A 17520-nucleotide genomic window follows, 5' to 3' on the forward strand; every position below is an offset into this window, starting at 1 on the left:
TTACTTGACACATGAGGCCCAGCGGAGCCATGCATGCATATCCGTGTTCACGTCAAGCGTACGTCAAGGATATGGAAATTAATGAGGAATCCCATTCGACTAAGGAAACGAGCATCCGGTATTAGAGAATCTAGAATCACGCACACTCCTTCCTACACGCTGCATATCTCATCCCCCAAGACTCAAAAAGCAATGTACAAAGACAGCGTGAGATAACAATTCATCCTAAATACTAATCACGCCTTGATCTCCCTCTATTTGGCAAACCACTCGCCGTTGAGCCACCTGTTCAGGAAGTCGAGCGAGTTCTCGGGCTGGTCCATGGGGACCATGTGGCCGGCCTGGTAGACTTGCATGAAGGTGAAGTTGCCCGAGGCCTTGACCTTGCCGTACTCCTTCTCAGCGCCAGAAAGCTTCAGATCCTTGATCTTGGCCGCATTGAAGTCCTTCTTGCCGGGCCACTCGAGCGCCTCGGTCCAAGCCTGGTTGCCAAGCCAGTTGCAAATGTAATCAGCGTCGCCAGCATAGATGAGGACGGGGATTTCCTCAAGAATCTTGGGCACAAGACGGTGGAAAGGCTGCATCCAGTCGCCCTGGAAGAGGAAGTTGCGGTTGATGTCAAAGTTGCAGCTGTCATAGCTTGAAACCTCAACACCCAAGGCGTCCATGACTGATTGCTGGTTCAGGTAGTCGCTGATATAGCCGAGGCCGCTGTAGCAGAGGTTGCTGCTGTCCTCGCATTGGCCGCGGATATCGTAGACATTCCGGCCAGTGCGCTGGTAAGGACCGATCATGGCATTGTTGCAGTAGATGGAGGCTGGGACGCAGCTCCACACGCTACCGCTCTCATAGCAGTTGTTAATCAGCGACTGGCACCGCGGGAGGGCGTTGTCCATGCTGCGGCACTCAGCCTCACCGAGGACGGCGGGATAGCCACCTTCACCGCAGGCCATGGGGCGGTAGTGCTCGTACTGAGTGAGGCCATCAGTCAGACCGTTTCCGATCAGGACAGACTGGAGGTTGATGTTCCGGTTCTTGTGTGCCAGAATCTCCGAGGCAAAGACCGGGATGTAGTGACCAGCGTACGACTCGCCAGCAATGTGGAAGTCCTGCTTTGCGTATTCGGGGAATTGATGAAAGAAGAGGGTCAAGAGAGCGTAGACGTCCTTGCCAGCGGCAACGGTGTTGCTCACAGAAGAGCCAGAGTATGAGTAGCCAACGTTGACGGGTTGGTCGAGGAAGATGACACTGGCGTTGTTGTTCCAGCTGAAGTCGTTGTTGACAACCTTCAGCTTCTTGTCGATCGACGAAGGGCCGAGCTCGAGGAAAAGACCGGTGAGCGACGAGCAGCCGGGGCCGCCGTTGAGCCACAAGATCACAGGATCATTCTTGGGGTCATTGCGTGACTCGAAGAACCCTACGGATTCAATCAGTACGAGTGCAATTGGGTGGAGATGGTGAATAGGGTAATATAAACTTACAGTAAAACAGGTGCTTGTCGTTGGCCTCGTCGTCAAGATAGCCACTGTACTGCTTGACCGAATCGACATTGAGCTTGGACGGGTCGACAGCCTTGACGCGGAGGTTGTAGTCCTCGAGGCGGCCGTCCACCTGACGGTGGCTCTCACCGTTAGCATCCTCTACCCACATGCCCTGGACATCGGCGCCCTTCACGACATGGTTCCAGTCATCACGGCGGCGGTGAGGCTTGGGCTTGCTGAGCCACGAGAGGTCCTTGAAGGCACTGTCGGGAACAAGCAGCTTGATCTCCTCCCAGAGCGCCTTGGTCTCAGCGGTCATTCCCGAGAAAGCATCCTCAAAGCTCTCGAAAGGGCGGCCAGCTGCATCGGTGAAGGCATCCGAAATGGGCTTCATGGACTCCTGGGCCTTTCCGAAGCCACCGGAAAGCACATGCTGAGCTTGTTGCTGGAATGACGCGGCTGAAGCCGCGCCGAACAGCACTGTCGAGGCTGCGATCCTCATTGCGGACGTGGACCGATGGTGATTGATGTATGGTATGGAGAGACGATGATGCAGGTTTGTTGGGAGTGATGAGAAAGGAAAGAAGGAAGATAAGAAGGAGAAGCGGGAGCTTGGGGGGTTGGGTTCGGCTGAAACGGGGAAGCGCGGTCGCAAGGCACATCCAGGCACGCATTGGTTGCGCCACACCGGTTGTCTGGGTACCTTGCAGGCTGGGTCACGAGAGCGAAGCAAAGTGGGGTTTGAACAGAGAACAAGAACCTATTCTGCCAGAGGCACTAGGATAGTGGCCAATTTGTTGTAGCCTCGCCAATGACAAGCCAATAGAAACTGAGACAGTTCATCCAGCAAGCTCCACCGCAGCCCTGCCTTCAGAGCTGCGTCATCGGCCGAGATAAGGCGAAGAGATGGAACGAACCAACGGATTGGGACTGAATCGCAAGCCTTCTCTACTGGGGGTTAACTCCACCAACAGTTACAGCGTTCAAAGATTGTACTCAAACAACACTCGAAGAATTTGTGTTTTAACGATGAGAACGGGACAAAAAGGAGTAAGTCTCATGGGGGGCGATCAGTGACTCGCATTACGTCGCCGTGCACCAGCGCCTGTCCACCCCTGCAGAAAGACCCGCCTGACTCATCCCGACTCATCCACACAATGGAAGAGCCACAGTGGGCGAGCGCCCCAACGCCCCTCTGAGTGGTTTGGCGGGGTAGTATTTATAGTTGATAAGGAAAAAGTCCCCGCGAAGCAGAAAACATACGGCAGTGAAGGAACTCGAGCGCCCTCGCCATACCGAACGAAACAAAGGCGAAACCCAAATTCTGAGGATTGAACAAGAAACTATCGCTGTTTTTCAACAACCCCTGAACCAAACCCCCCTTTCCATCTCCCGGGTGCTACACCCTCCCAACCGCCACCATGGTGATCCAACAACCCTCCAACCAGATCAAGCTCACCAACGTCTCGCTGGTGCGCCTAAAAAAGGGCAAGAAGCGGTTCGAAATAGCCTGCTACAAAAACAAGGTGCTAGAATGGCGCTCCGGCATCGAAACAGACCTGGACAACGTCCTCCAAATCCCCTCAGTATTCCTGAACGTGTCCAAAGGCCAGACGGCGCCGTCGGCCGAGCTGGCCAAGGCGTTCGGCAAGGACACGCCGGTGGACGACATCATCCTGGAGATACTGCGCAAGGGCGAGATGCAGGTGGGCGAGAAGGAGCGCACGGCGCAGCTCGAGCGCGTGCACAACGAGGTCATCTCCATCGTGGCCAGCAAGCTGGTTGACCCGCGCACCAAGCGCGTCTACACGTCGGGCATGATCGAAAAAGCCCTCGACATGCTCAGCTCGAACGCGCACCAGCAGCAGCATCAGGATAAGGACAAGGACAAGGACAAGGACAGCAACAACCCCAGCACAACCAGCACCCCGGCGACGGGCGAGGCTGGCGAGAGCAAGCCGCGGCCGACGTGGACGGGGGTGTCGGCGAACAAGAGCGCTAAATCGCAGGCACTGGACGCGATGAAGGCGCTGATCGCGCACCAGCCGATCCCCGTGGCGCGGGCGCGCATGCGGCTGCGCATCACCTGCTCGACCAACGTGCTCAAGCAGGCCGTGAAGGCGCCCAAGGGGGCGGCGGCGGCGGGCGGGAAGGATACAGAAGGGGGGGATGGGGAGCCCAAGGCCCCCGGGACGGTCAAGGACAAGATCCTCAGCTTCATCGAGCAGGTCGAGAATCAGGATGTCATAGGTTCCGAGTGGGAGATTGTCGGGTTCGTGGAACCCGGCGCTTTCAAAGGGTTGTCCGATTTTGTGGGAGGCGAGACGAAAGGGCAGGGGAGAGTCGAGGTTCTAGACATGGCCGTCACCCATGAGGAATAATCACCATAAGCCTGATACCCTTTTTCCTTAGATTTATGTAGGCGTTTGGTATTCCAAAAAAAAAAAAGAGAGAGCAGGTAGCGAATCCATCATTCATCATGGCACAAGTCGTCGGCACGAGTCATTATACTTTTTCAAGTCCGCGCCTGTATTGTCATGCTGTGAATCATGGTGGTTCCCTTTAGCGATCCTGTGAGCTCCCAAACGAATTGCCGAGATATTCGCAAGGTAATAAAAATCAACCCGTCCCGTCCATGACCACCCCTTAGCCTTGGGATAACACCGCCAGAAAGCCAAGCACAGCAGTGCCAAAGAATGCCGCACGCCAGAGAAACCCACTTAACCACCCTTCTTCTTGGACACACCGACGGTCCGGCCGCGGCGGCCGGTCGTCTTGGTGTGCTGGCCACGCACACGGAGGCCCCAGTAGTGACGGAGACCACGGTGGGCACGGATCTTCTTCAAGCGCTCGAGATCATCACGGAGCTTGGAGTCGACACCGTTGGCGAGAATCTGGGAGTCCTTGCCATCGACAATGTCGCGCTGCCTGTTGAGGAACCACTGTAATGTCGTTGTTAGTGTTTGGTTCGCCTGCGAGCCATCGCAAGGTCAGACGTACCGAGGGGATCTTGTAGGCGGTGGGGTTCTGGATGATGGTAACCAGGCGCTCAAGCTCTTCAGAGGTGAGCTCACCGGCCCGCTTGTTCAGGTCGACATCGGCCTTCTTGCACACAAGGTTGGCTGTTCACCTGGTCAGCCACGTGTTTCCGCGAATATGTGACTTCGATGGACCGAGCGGTCGCCCGCAACTTGTCGCTATGCAGGGCTAACGGGATACGTACAGTAACGACGACCAACGCCCTTGATCTTACTGGATCACATGAGGTTAGCTCTTGAGTCCCAAACGCTGCGATTCGGCGGATACTCACGTCAAGGAGTAGACGACCTTCTGCTTGCCGTCAACGTTGGTGTTGAGCAGACGCAGAATGTGGTTGAAGTTGCTCTGAAGATCCTGTTAGCTTCCATTACACACAACACATGTATAATGCATGCAGTGAGTCGAGTGTTGTCTGCTGTCTGCTGCCGTTCCGATTGTCCTGGGCCATTGTTGCGGGTTCGAAACGCTTCGACCGTACTTGCGGACCAAGATCTCGGACGGCCGATCCCCCCTTCGGGGTGTATGCGCCATAGAGATTCAAAAATGATCTCAATCTACTGTTTGTTGTAGAACGCCCAATGTGGCGCCGCCCGCTGAGGATCACGGCGGTCATCTTCCTTCTCATTATTCCGCCTCTTTTGCTCCACTGTACGATATTGGCTAGCGGATGCCGTGCGAGATCTGACTGCAGTCATGTCGAATGGACTCACGAGTCGAGTCTGTCGATCGAGTGGGTGATAATCGTTGTCGGCGTCGCAACCCGCGAGGATGGTCCGGCAGCAGAATTTCGCAGACAACAGGGAGGTGATGAAATTATCCATCTTGAATGTCCACATACCTTCTCGCCCGATACGAGAGACATGTTGGGCAACTTGGTCGGCACTCGTTGCTAACTTGCTTGTCCGAGATCGTGGGAAGGAGTTGCCAGTAAATTTGTGCCGCGATAGGTTTTCGAATTTCTGTGTGGTCACGTGGTGGGGCAAGCTTCCTGCAGCGCATTGGCCTCACAAGGTTTCGGGTAAGTTTTCAGCAGACCCTAACCCTTAATATAGACCCTTGATTCTCAACAACAATACAAACAATGCCCCTTGTGGAGCCGGAGGGGATTTGGGGGTCCACACAGTTCTCTGTGTTTGTCCATACGACGCAAATGCCTTCCCTGGGTTATTATTTACTATTCTGAAGCGATTTCTCCTTGGCCCTGAGCAAGAGTCACCCGAGCCCTTCGCTCAACAACACCGCCCGTATCCTCCATATTAACCAAAACACCGACGCCGAACTATCACATACGACCATACCTGCCAGAAAACACGGGATCCCGTCCGCTCTCCCCTAGTTAAACTCGCAAGGGCCGGATCAGTAGTTGGGTCGGTGACGACCAGCGAATCCCCGGTGTTGTATGTTTTTTTCCCTTCTTTTTTTCTTCATCGTTTTGCTAGTCACTCCCTCGATCATAATTCTATGCCACCAGTGCTTTCTCCGAGTCGTGGGGCCTAACCGTGCCCTGGTTAACCAACCGGTATCGTAATGGGGTTAACTTCCCACAATTATCACAGTTCTTCGTATTCTTTTTCCCTCCCAATGGTAAGATTAGGTTGGTCTACACTAGGTACTCGCCAGCCCCCAACGGCCAAGCAGGCTTATGCATCACCGCTATGGTGCTAGAACTGTTGTGGGGTTGGCACGGCTCAGGTATCCGTGATGCTTCCGATGTATCTCCGACTTTGATCTATAGCAAGTTGGCCGCTGTCCGCAAAGAACCTAGTGATAATGTTCCAGACATCCGGAGCTCACCCCAAGCCGTACTGATGCCTTCTCGGCGCCGCTATTTGTATTTATGGTCCATCCGTGATCAGCACCGCGTTGGTTATCTAAGTAACAAAGTGAACTGTTATCAATGTGGTAGTATTCGGAAGCGGTGGTTCTTGCATGTAATCTTAAGAAGCGAGGGGGTTTCCTCGGAGAGAACTGACTAGTCAGTTATATGAGGGCATTCAATAAGGCCCGTTGGCCAGAGGTATTGGTTGGCCTTCGGGGACCATTGATCTGTAAACTGTCCCACGATTTGCTCCTGAAAAGGGAGTCTTAAACTCCACCAGCCCGCTCCGCTTCCACTCAGATTTGCATACAACCTCCATTCCCAAACTCGATAAATAGAGGGATAATCCGATTTAGCGGCGGTATCTTACAATAATTTTGACAATTTCATTGACTTCGGCCATAGGGCATGAGACAGGCCGGCCATAGGAAGACGGTTGGCTGCCCCAGAACGCGGGGACCCGAGTCCCAAAAGCAGCATCGCGAACCCGAAGTACTCTACAGTCACTGAGGTTTGGCAACGAGAATAATTTAAAGCCTTTTAGCATGGTCAGGGATCTGGCTCCTTGCGACTATCTTGCCAGAACGAGCATTTGAGAGGACTACTATTCTGTCAAGGACGCAGCAAGCATAACAAGGCCGCCAAACCCATCCATCCCGGAGCACCAGTCATCCCAGTCTGCAGTGCGCCACATCAGTCCCGGAGCACCAGAATCTTGGGGTTTGTACCCCAGCCGCGCCACATCGCTGATGCATTGCAGCTCAGCCTGGTCGATCCTGACGAGGTCACCGCTCCCGGCCAGAGCAAAGGCGGCTCGGGTGTCGGCCTCCTCTTTCTCGCTCTCGGCCTTCCATGCCAACACGTTTCCTGCCTCCCAGAGCCGCTTCTTAGCGGGCAGCGGTGCGATGACGAGGTCCGTTTGCTTCCGCACATTGCACATGCCCGCTGGCTCGAAATAGACCAGCATGTCCACGACTTGATACATCACGCATAGTCTATGGTTTGGTTATTAGCCGTTGCCGTTGTCACTGTGCCCGTAAAGCGGATACGAGGTAAAAAGTCTCACCTTCGTCTCGATTCCTCAAAGATCCATGTATTCCAAGTTGAATCCAGGTCGTTGTCAGGCGCATCAACAACGGTGCCAAGTCGCGTAGCCAGTGCCTACACTGTTAGCTAAGTGGTTGGTAAGGAATATTAAGAAGAAAGCTTAACCTACAACCACAGCCGCAACCAACAGTGAATCGAGGCTGTTGTATTCCGGTTGGGCCTTATCTACCTTGGATATGAGATAAATGAGGAGCGCCTGCATAGCAGCCAGCAATTGCCATTTGTTCCACCCGTGATACTAAGGAAGGAATATTCGTGAGCCCCTCAGAACATGATGCTCTTTTGCTTCTTGATTCGTCACGGAACTTGACGTACCTCTTGGTAGAAACGTTCACACTCCATCCGTATGTTTCTCCAGAACAGTTTCCGGTTCCCCGGAACCCCCGCGCGGGTCATATGCAGCAAACTGATGCAGTTGTTAAGCGGCTCCATGTTGTCATTTTCAGCACCAACTGAAGTCATCATGCGAGGGTGAATAAACGGTGGCAGCGAGTCATGTTGTAATAACATGAGAGGATAAGACTTCAGGGTTTGCAAGATGAGGGCGGCGGTTCTTTGTGTTTTGGGTCCCATTTTCGGCCTCTGGACGAGGGAGCCAAGAATATCATGCGGTTGCCTTGGTATCGACATATACGAAGACAAAACCGTTTGCTGGCGTAGAAAGTTCTGCAGGGCCGAAGGTGTCGGCTCATGAACTAGCGTAGGCGTCAAGGGTGGTGAGAATTGAACGATATCTCCTTTAGTCTGCCAGTTGCTCGTGGGGTCGGCAAAGTCAAAGGCTGGATTGTTCCAGTCAAACCACCCGTCTCCTGAGTTTCCTAGCGCGATAGGAACTGGTGTAGCAAGCTCATCTTGGAATGGAAGGTGATCAATGTGGTGGGGTGAATCGAAGGCAAGTGAATTTGCTGTTACTGATGGTTCGGTTGCAGGCGCATCAACGCCCCCCTTATCCCTGCCCCCCTTGCCTACGCCTTTGGGTAGTGTGGCTGGATAATGACAATCGATGTGTCTGGTCATACATCCGGAGCAGGTAGGCTGTTTGGTGTCGCAACGAGCTTTGCGTTTCGCACAGGCAATACAGGATCGGGCCCTGGACGCAGCGCCCTCCTTCCGGGACCGGCAATAGTATCCATGTCTCTTGAGTGTGGACTCTAAACAGGGCCGTGTTAGTGTCCTTGCTCTGTCCTCCCTGGGTAGGTGCTTAGGTGGGTATCATTGACTACGGGCTCAACTCACGTTTATCGAACGGCTTGTTACACTGGGGACATCGGAGGACGATCTGGGGCTGTATATCCACTTCGGCCATTTCAATTTCGACCGTAGCAGGCGGGGGAACCGCTGGTGTCGTCGTGTTGTAGGGGCCTTTCTAGAATATGCAGTCGTTGCTGCTAGTAGCAGTTTGTCAGCACCAACCCCCGAGACCCCACAGTTCAAAGAGTTCGTTCCTTCGGGCGGAACAAATTGTACAATGCCAAGCATCTACAGACGGCGGAGCATTTTGTAAACACCGCCCGTGGTATCTCGAGATGAAGCGCATTCCTGTCTGACAAATGTCAAGATCGGAAGTTGAGAAATTGTACAACTCCGTCGCAGGGGCGCTTCTAGTTTCGTAGACAATAGAACCTGTATAAGAGTAGCCATCATGGCCCAGAGACCATATCTCAAGTCCTTCAAGCACTCACTCAAGCACTTACACCAGCACTTACTCACACCACACATTCACACTCAAACTTCTACATCACCACCACCACCTACCTACCGCCCACTTACCTACCCATTCTTTCGATAAAACCCTTCACAATGGCTGCCCCCTTCCCAACCCCCACCTCCACATGGCACAACACCACCTACCCCTCCCTCTCGCCAACCCGTCCCGAACTGTCCGCCAAGGGCAAGACAGTACTCGTGACCGGAGGGGGCACGGGGATCGGCGCCGAGACGGCACGCACCTTCGCGGCGGCGGGCGCGGCCCGGATCGCCCTGGTCGGCCGCCGCCAGCACCCGCTGCTCGAGACCAAGGCCGCCATCCAGCGCGAGTTCCCCGGCGTGGATGTGTTCGTGGCCTCCGCCGATGTTACCCGCAAGAAGGAGGTGGATGCGGCGTTTGAAGGGTTTCTTGGTACCCGGGGGAGGCTGGATGTGGTGGTTAGTGGTGCGGCGGTGACGGGGCCGCTTGACCCTGTGGTGGACGTCGATGGCGACCGGTTTATTGACACTGTCAATGTGAACCTTAAGGGGGCCTTGTTTGTTGCGCAGGCGTTCATGCGCCATGCGGCAGAGAATGCGGTGGCGGTCAATATCTCGTCGTCGGCTGCCCATATCAACTTCGGTCCTGGGTTTGCCGCCTACAGCGTCGCCAAGATGGCCGCCGTCCGGCTCTGGGACTCGTTGGGCTCCGCGAACCCCGGGCTGAGCGTCTTTCATATCCAACCTGGGGTGGTGGATACGGATATGAATAAGGAAGTTGGCGGTGTCAAGGTTATCGGCCACGAGGACCATGGTAAGTGGCATAATGTTGCTTGCCGTGCTTGCTTGGAAAATCGCGAAGCTAACCTTGCCCTTTTTTTTTTTAGTTTCCCTCCCAGCCACGTTCATTGTTTGGCTTGCGAGCCCCGAGGCACGATTCTTGACGGGCAAGTTTTTGTGGTCGAACTGGGATGTGGATGAGCTCAAGGCTCGCCGCAATGAGTTGGAGTCGAGCAGGCAGCTCAACGTTGATATTGTGGGATGGCCATTTGGGGACACCAGCTTCAAGGCGGGATGGAGTAGTGATTAGGCTTTGAGCTAGAATTGCTTATCGGGATCCAATGTTTAGTGTTAGAACTTAGATGTATCCGTACAAACTTCGACGAGGCGCAATCATCTTTTTTTAGTTTTTGCTGTGGTAGCTCTGCAAGTGTTTTCGTTGATCAAGAGAAAGAGTCCAAGCATGCAACGGACAAGCAAGCAAATCCTAATCAGGCGGGAGGTCTTGGCGGGCCCACCTGCTGTGGCTGCACCACAAGGGTGACGTGAGTGCGTTGAGCTGCAGGGGGGTTCGCATGTGCTTTCCAGAAACATGAACGATGGCGGGGTTGATGCTTGACCTGCAGCAGCGGGTCAACCCTCCCACGCCCCCCATGCCTTGGCTTGTCTGGGGGCTCTCGCTCAGCCTCGTGATGATTGCTGCGGCTGACCCACCATGGCCTCGTCAGCACTTTGTCTCGCTCTTTTTCTTTCACCCATAAAGCTTGTTGTTGCCTCGTAGCTTACGTCGAAACTGAAACGAAGAGAAGTCAACCCCCAAGCTCCCATTCAACCAACAAAGCCCACCTAGTGCAACCCTCATTCATCTAGGGGCAAGATGCTCGACGAAAACCTACCCACCTTTCGGTTGAAGCCATCCTCCGATAACCCGCATTCGAGTCTCCTCTATTTCACCCAGAACGGTTCCGAACCAGCGGCCGAGTACCTGTTACGGCGGGCAGACCCGGCGCTGCCCGCTTCGCGCAGCAAGTACGGGATTGCAATATGCGACCCGTATAACACCGACGTGATCTACGGGGAGGTGACGGTTGAGCCCGAGTGGTCACAGCCAACCCTCTCTGCTGCCGAGATCCGCGCCCAAGCCCAGGCTGGCGCGCCCCCGGCGCCGGCTGTGGCGCTTGTCCCAGACAGCTTTACGGTTCAGCTGTACAACCCCGACCAGTCGGTAGCCGTCAAGATGGTGACTGGGTCATGGGGCAAGAGCGATACCTGGGAGTTTGAGCTGCCCGTCCAGACCTTTCGCAAGCCCACTCTCAGTGCGCTAGATCGTGAACAGCAGGACACCTCCCCTGCGGCTGCCGACCTGATCCCGCGCGTCATGTTTCGGTGGAAGAAGGACGGCCTTCTGAGCAAGGATATGACATGCTACATGACGGGACAGCGGCTCGGCACACGCAAGAACAAGGAGCCCGATATCACCATCGGCCTGTTTAAGGCTGCTCGTGAGAGCATTTTGACAGTCTACCAGCCGAACCTACATCGTGTCGAGGTCGAGGATCGCAAAGGCCTCGAACTAGTTCTCCTGTTAGCGTCAGAAGTCATCAAGGATCTCTGGTTGGTTCCCAAGGCCGATATGTTCAACGTTCAGGGCGGGGGAAGTCCGGCACCGAACGCGGCGAAGAGGAAGAACTCCCGTCCGGCTGTCAATCTCCCCCCGGTAGGCCCAGCCGTGATGTCCGGTGCCCTAGCCAACATCGCCCCTGCACAACCCGCACCCTCACAACCTCCGCCGACGCAACAAAACACCAACACCTCCAAACCCGCTGCGAACCCGGAAATAGACGCCGAAACCCGTCGCCTGCAAGCCCTGGTCGAGCGTGAGCAACGCGAGCGTGAAAAGGCGGAGCGTGCCGAGCAGAAGCGCATCAAGAAGATGATCGAAGACGAGGAAAAAGAGCGCCGCCGCCGCGAGGCCGAGATCGCGAAGGAGACAGAGCGCCTCCGCAAAATGTACGGCGTCGAGGGACAGGACCTCCCGTCCGACCGGCCGTCCCTCCCGCCGCGCACCCAACCTCCACCCGGACCCTCCCACGCAGCAGCCGGACACCCGGCGCCCGGGTCCCCGCAACAGCAGCTCGGCCCCTGGGGCTACGGCCCCCCGCCGACGCTACCCCCGCGGCCGGTCAGTGCGGGACCGCACTCGCGACCGCAGCAATCGTCTCCGCCCCCGGAGTTTAAGCCGCCGCCACAGCAGCAACAGCAGCAGGGACCGTTTCATTCCAGCACGCTAAATACCCTGTGGAAGGGTGCCGCTGGCGGGCTGCAGCAGTTGCAGAACCAGGGGCCGAGGCCGTCGGGCCGAAGGAAGTCCGAGGATGAGAAGGCGAAGGTGCGGAAGAAGAGGAGTTCGCATTGGTAGGTGTTTTTAGGATATGTATGGGGTTTTGGAGTAGGGAGTTGGGAGAGTTTCTGCTTTTCGTTATGAAGCGATGCGGAAAGACATGGGCGTTGCTGGCTTTCTCGGATTATATGCATCTAGATGGTGCATAGCGTTCTTAACAACTGCAACGACCAGCTTTCTTGTTTTCTTGTTTATGCTAGCAGCGTTCATGCATTCGCCAGTCATATATACCGCCTAGCACATAACAACCTTAGGGCACCTTGGAATAGAACCCAGAAAGTATTTTAAATGTCTTACTTGGAAAAGGGGGCCGGCTGTTTATCCCCTTTTGAACACCGAGAAGGTTTCACTGGCGTGCAAGTGACCAACTAAGACTTTGACTTGCTCCTTTCTTCGTCTCATCACACTCATTTTCATCTCACTTTTCTTCCACATTTCATCTGAACACGGCCAATCTCATCCCTACAATTGCTTGCAACGAGCAACCCAATTCATCACTCCCGGCGGAACCTGGACCGGGCATGCCTGCAAAATCCCCGACTGGGCACTTACACCGAGCTTAGCTGTCTCGAACCTTGTGTTTGCTTTAACAACCTGTAGATTGACTCTTCCCCAGCTCCGCTCCTGTTTCAAACAGCGACCTGGCGTTGCATCGGCCGAGGGAATCATTCATTCTGGAATGTCTCGTCCCCCCCAACCAACTAGCCAACCAGCCCCTCTCAGCAGGACCGTCTTGCCATAGGCGCTCTTCAAGTCGAGGGCAGGTACCCACCCTCGCTCGGCGTATGTAGGTGATGCGGGAGAGAGACCGGACCGGCCAGGAGGTGAAACGCGGGGTGGCCCGGCGGGTGGGGGCTTTTTTTTTTTTTACTAGGACGGCCCAGAACCAGGGCGGTTTCAACTTCGACTTTGGCTGTGTTCCGGGGCTTGGCCTGGGACGGACAGCCTGCCTTGCTGTCGGCCGCGTGTCCCAAAAATGGTTGGGGGGGGGAGACAGGGTGCATGGGTTTGTTGTCGGCGGGAAGGGGTGAATCGGGAAGCATCTTGTCGCTGTCATTGGATTGTGGGGCAGTGACACGGCTTGGGGCTGTGCGGCATGCAGGGCGAAGGGGATTCACTCGCTGAGTTTACTATTGGCATGTTCAGACGGAGAATGCCCAACCGCCCGGATGGGATCAGGAAGAGGCGCCCAATGGAGGCAAGGTACCTATTGATGGGTGCAGATCAAAGCCTTATGGGTGGGCGCCCACGAAATCCATCGGCAGAACAAACCAGACTTCAAAAGAGACCCAAGAAGTTCCAAAACTACATCGATCGAGCAATGGAAACTGAGCAGAACAAACGGAGAGGGAAAAAGCAAACCAGTGAAAAGAAAGAAGAACCAATCAGAATAGTCATTCCTTGCAGTCGATGACGTTTAGTTAGGGCATTCCACATTTGGAGTCCAACTAGGTTATTCTGCCCATGTGTTCTATGTATGGTATGTACGTTTGTGCATGTTTGGACGCAACGGTGCCTCGCAGGCGCTCTAAAGTTTCGGGCTGCATAAGAATATTGGGCGGGGTTCTGCGGCTAGAACCAAGTTTATTCGGGTGCGGTTCGGGAGCTTTATCGACAAAAGATCCCGCCAATAATGAAATCCAAATCATGAGGGCACCTGACGATCTTCTCAGACGATGGCTGAATTATTGAGTTGCCCGTTGTTGGACGCCGAAGACCTGGCCTCGTGAGGTCTTCTTAAGCCACGTGGATGACACCTAACTAGCACCTACAGCCGCCAATTAAAGCGTAATAGCAGCTAACGTTAACGTCGACTAGGTCCTGTGTAGTTATGGCGGGAACTAGTTGTGAGATTGCAACCAAGTAAGTGCCCAGGTTTGTGTTTGAGCAGCAGTGAGCATACATCGGTAGGTACATACGGTATCTAGATACAGATCTGTATGTTGTAATGTACATACATACTTTATAGTTACGCCCCGCCAAGGGGACTCGGTCGATTTGGGATGGGTTGGCCGAAAACTTGAAAGAAACGCGACAAGACTCGGAACTTCCAGGTTGGGGGTTGGCCCATCCATGTCAGTGGAATCAGGTCCTGTCACTTCTTTGGAAAGGGTCACTGGGAGTGCCTGGCCAGGGCCCACAGGGGTCCGGTAAGCCGGCAGGGGGGGCAAAGAGGGCAAATTTGACGCTAGGACAGGTTGGGAAAGGGCACCATCAAGCGGCCAAGCGAGCGGCTACCCGAGCCCGCAATCAACAACCTCTCCGCCCGCATCGACGACCAAGAAGCAATCCCGCCAGGCCCGCTTTCCCTCCGCCGTTCTTGCCTTTCGACCGCCGACTGCAAACCCCGACACATGCTTGGTGTTTCCATTCCACCACAACAATAGACTGCTGCTCCGGTTTGGTATTGAGGGGCCGAACGCTCCTGCGAGAACCCGTTGCTACCGCTGCTTTCCCCCTCCGCACCCGATCGATCGGCTACCACCCGCATCCCACAAGCGCCGATCCCAAACCGTCTCTCCTCCCTTGTCGACACTGACACTTCGCTCACCCCCGCCTTGCTTGACGCCTTCGCTACTTCCGTCGACTTGTCAACTCAAACAGGAACACCCTCGCGGTTCCTGCTTCCCTCGCCCTTAGTCGTTTTTTTTGGGAGCGACTACAAAACCGTCACCCTGGCCCTCGCCGCAGCCCAGGCCGTGAGGGCCCCAATATACCCAGTCATGAATTTCGATTCGGGGACCGCCTATGCAGAGTCGGATGCCGACGACGAGTACGAGAGAGATATGCATAACAGCTCGCCCATCGCTACCGACCTCGAGACCTCCCCCATCGACTCGGACCCGCCATCGGCCGAGCACACGCCCACCACCTATGGCTACCGCACGAGTGCCGATAGGCTACCCGAGACCATCATATCCGAATGGACCGCCGACGAGTGCGCCGACTTCATCGCCAGCATAGGCCTGCAGCAATACGCAGACATTTTCCTTGGTAAGCAGACCCTTGGCCGGGCGTTGGTGGACTGGCAACTGCTGACACAACTTGGTCTAGAAAATGAGATTGTCGGCGAAGCACTCGTCGCCCTCCAACATGAAGACCTCAAGGCGATGGGACTCAACAGTGTTGGTCACAGACTAACCATCCTCAAGTCGGTGTTCGATGTGAAGAAGGCCCAAGATGTTCCCATCGAGTCCGATCACTATATGCCGCTAAGTAGGTTTTTGTTCTAAGACGTCCCTGTCTCTCAATCACGTCATGTTTTAACACCCGGGATTCACAGCTGCCGAGACACAAGCTCAGTCGTCGTATGCGACGCTAAAAGACATTAAGCTCCTCGTGGAGCAGCTGCGCCTTCGAGATGAGCGAATATCATTAGTTGAACAGGATATCCGCAGGTTAATGGACGATTACAGGAGATTGCGGGAAGATGTGCTCCCGGCAGTGCGGATGGTCAAAGATGCCCAGCAGCCTCTGCCCAACCTGAGCAACGGCCCGGCTTACGAGAGCACTTTGTCGCCCCCCGCGCCGACACCATCGACTGCCCAGTCTGCCGCCGGACTGAAGCGGCAATACTCGACCAAGAAGATCATGCTTGGCACAACTCCCAAAGCCACTTCCCCGACGCACCTACAAACAAACCACGATCGGTCGATAGTCGAACAGACCCTCGACCCGTCCAGCGCCGCCGAGAGAGCCGTCCTCTCGTCGTCACATTTGGCTGCCATGAACGGGTCCGGCGGAAGCGCACCATCACCATCCTACCCTTCTCCGAACATGCCCTCCCCGACGTCGCCACCCACCGGCATGCTCTCCGGTACCACCCTGGGTGCACGCTCCTACCGTGCCGGCGGCGACCAACCGACCCCTTCATCCCGCTCCACCTTCGCGCCCGACGACTCCTACAATCAAGCTAAGAACACGGCCCCGCGGAGGATGCAAACACCCGCCCCAGAAACTCCCGGCGCCGCAAGCAACGCCTCAGTCGAAATTTTCAAGTCCTTCCGCGTCAGCATGGACGACCCCTGCTACAAGGTCCTCCCCGCCGCCCTCAAAAAATACCAGATCAACGCCCCCTGGGACCAGTACGCCCTGTACATCGTCTACGGCGACCAAGAGCGCTGCCTAGCCCTCGACGAGAAGCCCCTCATCCTCTTTAAACAGCTGGACAAGGAAGGCAAAAAACCCATGTTCATGCTCCGCAAGACCAACAACGCCTCCGCTGATGGCGCCGCCGCCCCCGACGGGCCCCCGGGTAGCGCGGGGCTCATGGGACCCGGAAGTAGCTCGGCCGCTGCCGCTGCCGCGGCCGCAAGGGGCGTCGGTGGTGCCGGTGTCGGCTATGACCCGCCGGGAGGCATTATTTAGGGTGTGATGGGTGGACTCCCCGGGCCGTTTATCTGACTCGCGCGCGTGTGGGGCGGGAAAGTGCGGAGTGGGGGAGGGGGCGGACACTGACTCGGGCTGCAAGAGTCGGTTTTGTGTGTGTATAACTTTCGTTCTGGGCGTGCGAGGGAAGCTCTGTGTGGGTGGGAGTTGAGGTGTCGGGGAAGTTGGGTTGGGTTGTTTGTTGGTAGGGTGAGAGAGATTACAAAGAGAGGGTTGGTTTTCACCCTCCATCGAGAAGAGGAGGAAGCGAGCGAATGGTGGTGGGGGTTAGATAGGTGTTAGGTTTGTTGGGGGCCATTTTAGGGAATGGGATACAGGATGGGGTGGACTGTAGGTTTGGAGAGAGCAAGGAGGGTTTTGGAATCAAAAACAACAAAAGGGGGCATTCTTGTTCGGTAGTCTTGGTAGTATTTGTTTGTGGCAGGGTAGGGTGGCCTGGTGGTTTTGTCTCTCTAGTCTATATGCATTTGGTTACCCACATTGTTTGGGGTGACAAGCGCTCTTCTTCGGATGCATGCCTCGCTGCCGTTCCTGTCCAAATGTTCCTTTTCTGATGTGCATGGTGTTGTGAAGTCATCTAGCCCCCCGCCAACCTGCTTCAGATAGACGGTGCCGTGTTGAGCGGGCACCCATATCTCTTAGATTGGAAAGCTTCTGTTGTGCTGCTACTCACTTCCGACTACAAAAAATGAGGCAAAAGATATTCTGAGAAAACACTACAGAGAATCCCTACAGCAGGTTTCCCAACCTCTATTTTCCGTACACGCTCACACGAATCACAACAGATGCCCCAAACCAATGATGTAGTTAATCCTGCA

At 55.3% G+C, this 17520-nt stretch overlaps 6 protein-coding genes across 6 annotated transcripts; 3 read left to right on the plus strand and 3 right to left on the minus strand.

Annotated features, from left to right (window-relative positions):
- Positions 1-2179, minus strand: F5144DRAFT_619678 (Alpha/Beta hydrolase protein). The gene is made up of 2 exons (XM_066791983.1): positions 1482-2179; positions 1-1417 (listed from the first exon to the last, which is right to left on the minus strand). Exons 1-2 carry the CDS (start codon positions 1981-1983, stop codon positions 255-257), a joined length of 1665 nt encoding a protein of 554 aa, XP_066644619.1. The 5' UTR covers positions 1984-2179; the 3' UTR covers positions 1-254.
- Positions 2180-2434: 255 nt separating this feature from the next.
- Positions 2435-4020, plus strand: F5144DRAFT_175266 (SBDS protein C-terminal domain-containing protein). The gene is made up of 2 exons (XM_066782666.1): positions 2435-2531; positions 2722-4020. Exon 2 carries the CDS (start codon positions 2903-2905, stop codon positions 3860-3862), a length of 960 nt encoding a protein of 319 aa, XP_066644620.1. The 5' UTR covers positions 2435-2531; positions 2722-2902; the 3' UTR covers positions 3863-4020.
- On the minus strand, positions 3968-5507 carry F5144DRAFT_567144 (40S ribosomal protein uS13). Its single transcript, XM_066788581.1, has 5 exons — positions 5359-5507; positions 4792-4865; positions 4705-4733; positions 4482-4603; positions 3968-4423 (listed from the first exon to the last, which is right to left on the minus strand). The coding sequence occupies exons 1-5, from the start codon at positions 5380-5382 to the stop codon at positions 4202-4204; spliced, it is 471 nt and encodes a 156-aa protein (XP_066644621.1). The 5' UTR covers positions 5383-5507; the 3' UTR covers positions 3968-4201.
- Positions 5508-6872: 1365 nt separating this feature from the next.
- Positions 6873-8999, minus strand: F5144DRAFT_175443 (uncharacterized protein). The gene is made up of 5 exons (XM_066782667.1): positions 8683-8999; positions 7762-8597; positions 7556-7684; positions 7406-7500; positions 6873-7334 (listed from the first exon to the last, which is right to left on the minus strand). Exons 1-5 carry the CDS (start codon positions 8750-8752, stop codon positions 6944-6946), a joined length of 1521 nt encoding a protein of 506 aa, XP_066644622.1. The 5' UTR covers positions 8753-8999; the 3' UTR covers positions 6873-6943.
- Positions 9000-9246: 247 nt separating this feature from the next.
- Positions 9247-12331, plus strand: F5144DRAFT_546457 (uncharacterized protein; the record flags this gene model as incomplete). Its single annotated transcript, XM_066787413.1, has 3 exons — positions 9247-9946; positions 10020-10168; positions 10763-12331. The coding sequence occupies 3 exons, from the start codon at positions 9247-9249 to the stop codon at positions 12329-12331; spliced, it is 2418 nt and encodes an 805-aa protein (XP_066644623.1).
- A 2705-nt stretch (positions 12332-15036) lies between these two features.
- Positions 15037-16681, plus strand: F5144DRAFT_485454 (uncharacterized protein; the record flags this gene model as incomplete). Its single annotated transcript, XM_066785499.1, has 3 exons — positions 15037-15307; positions 15368-15529; positions 15597-16681. The coding sequence occupies 3 exons, from the start codon at positions 15037-15039 to the stop codon at positions 16679-16681; spliced, it is 1518 nt and encodes a 505-aa protein (XP_066644624.1).
- Between the last annotated feature and the right edge of the window lie 839 nt (positions 16682-17520).

This window comes from Chaetomium tenue, assembly GCF_020726465.1.
Source record: "Chaetomium tenue strain MPI-SDFR-AT-0079 chromosome Unknown F5144scaffold_3, whole genome shotgun sequence".
NCBI classification, from domain to species: Eukaryota; Fungi; Ascomycota; class Sordariomycetes; order Sordariales; family Chaetomiaceae; genus Chaetomium; species Chaetomium tenue.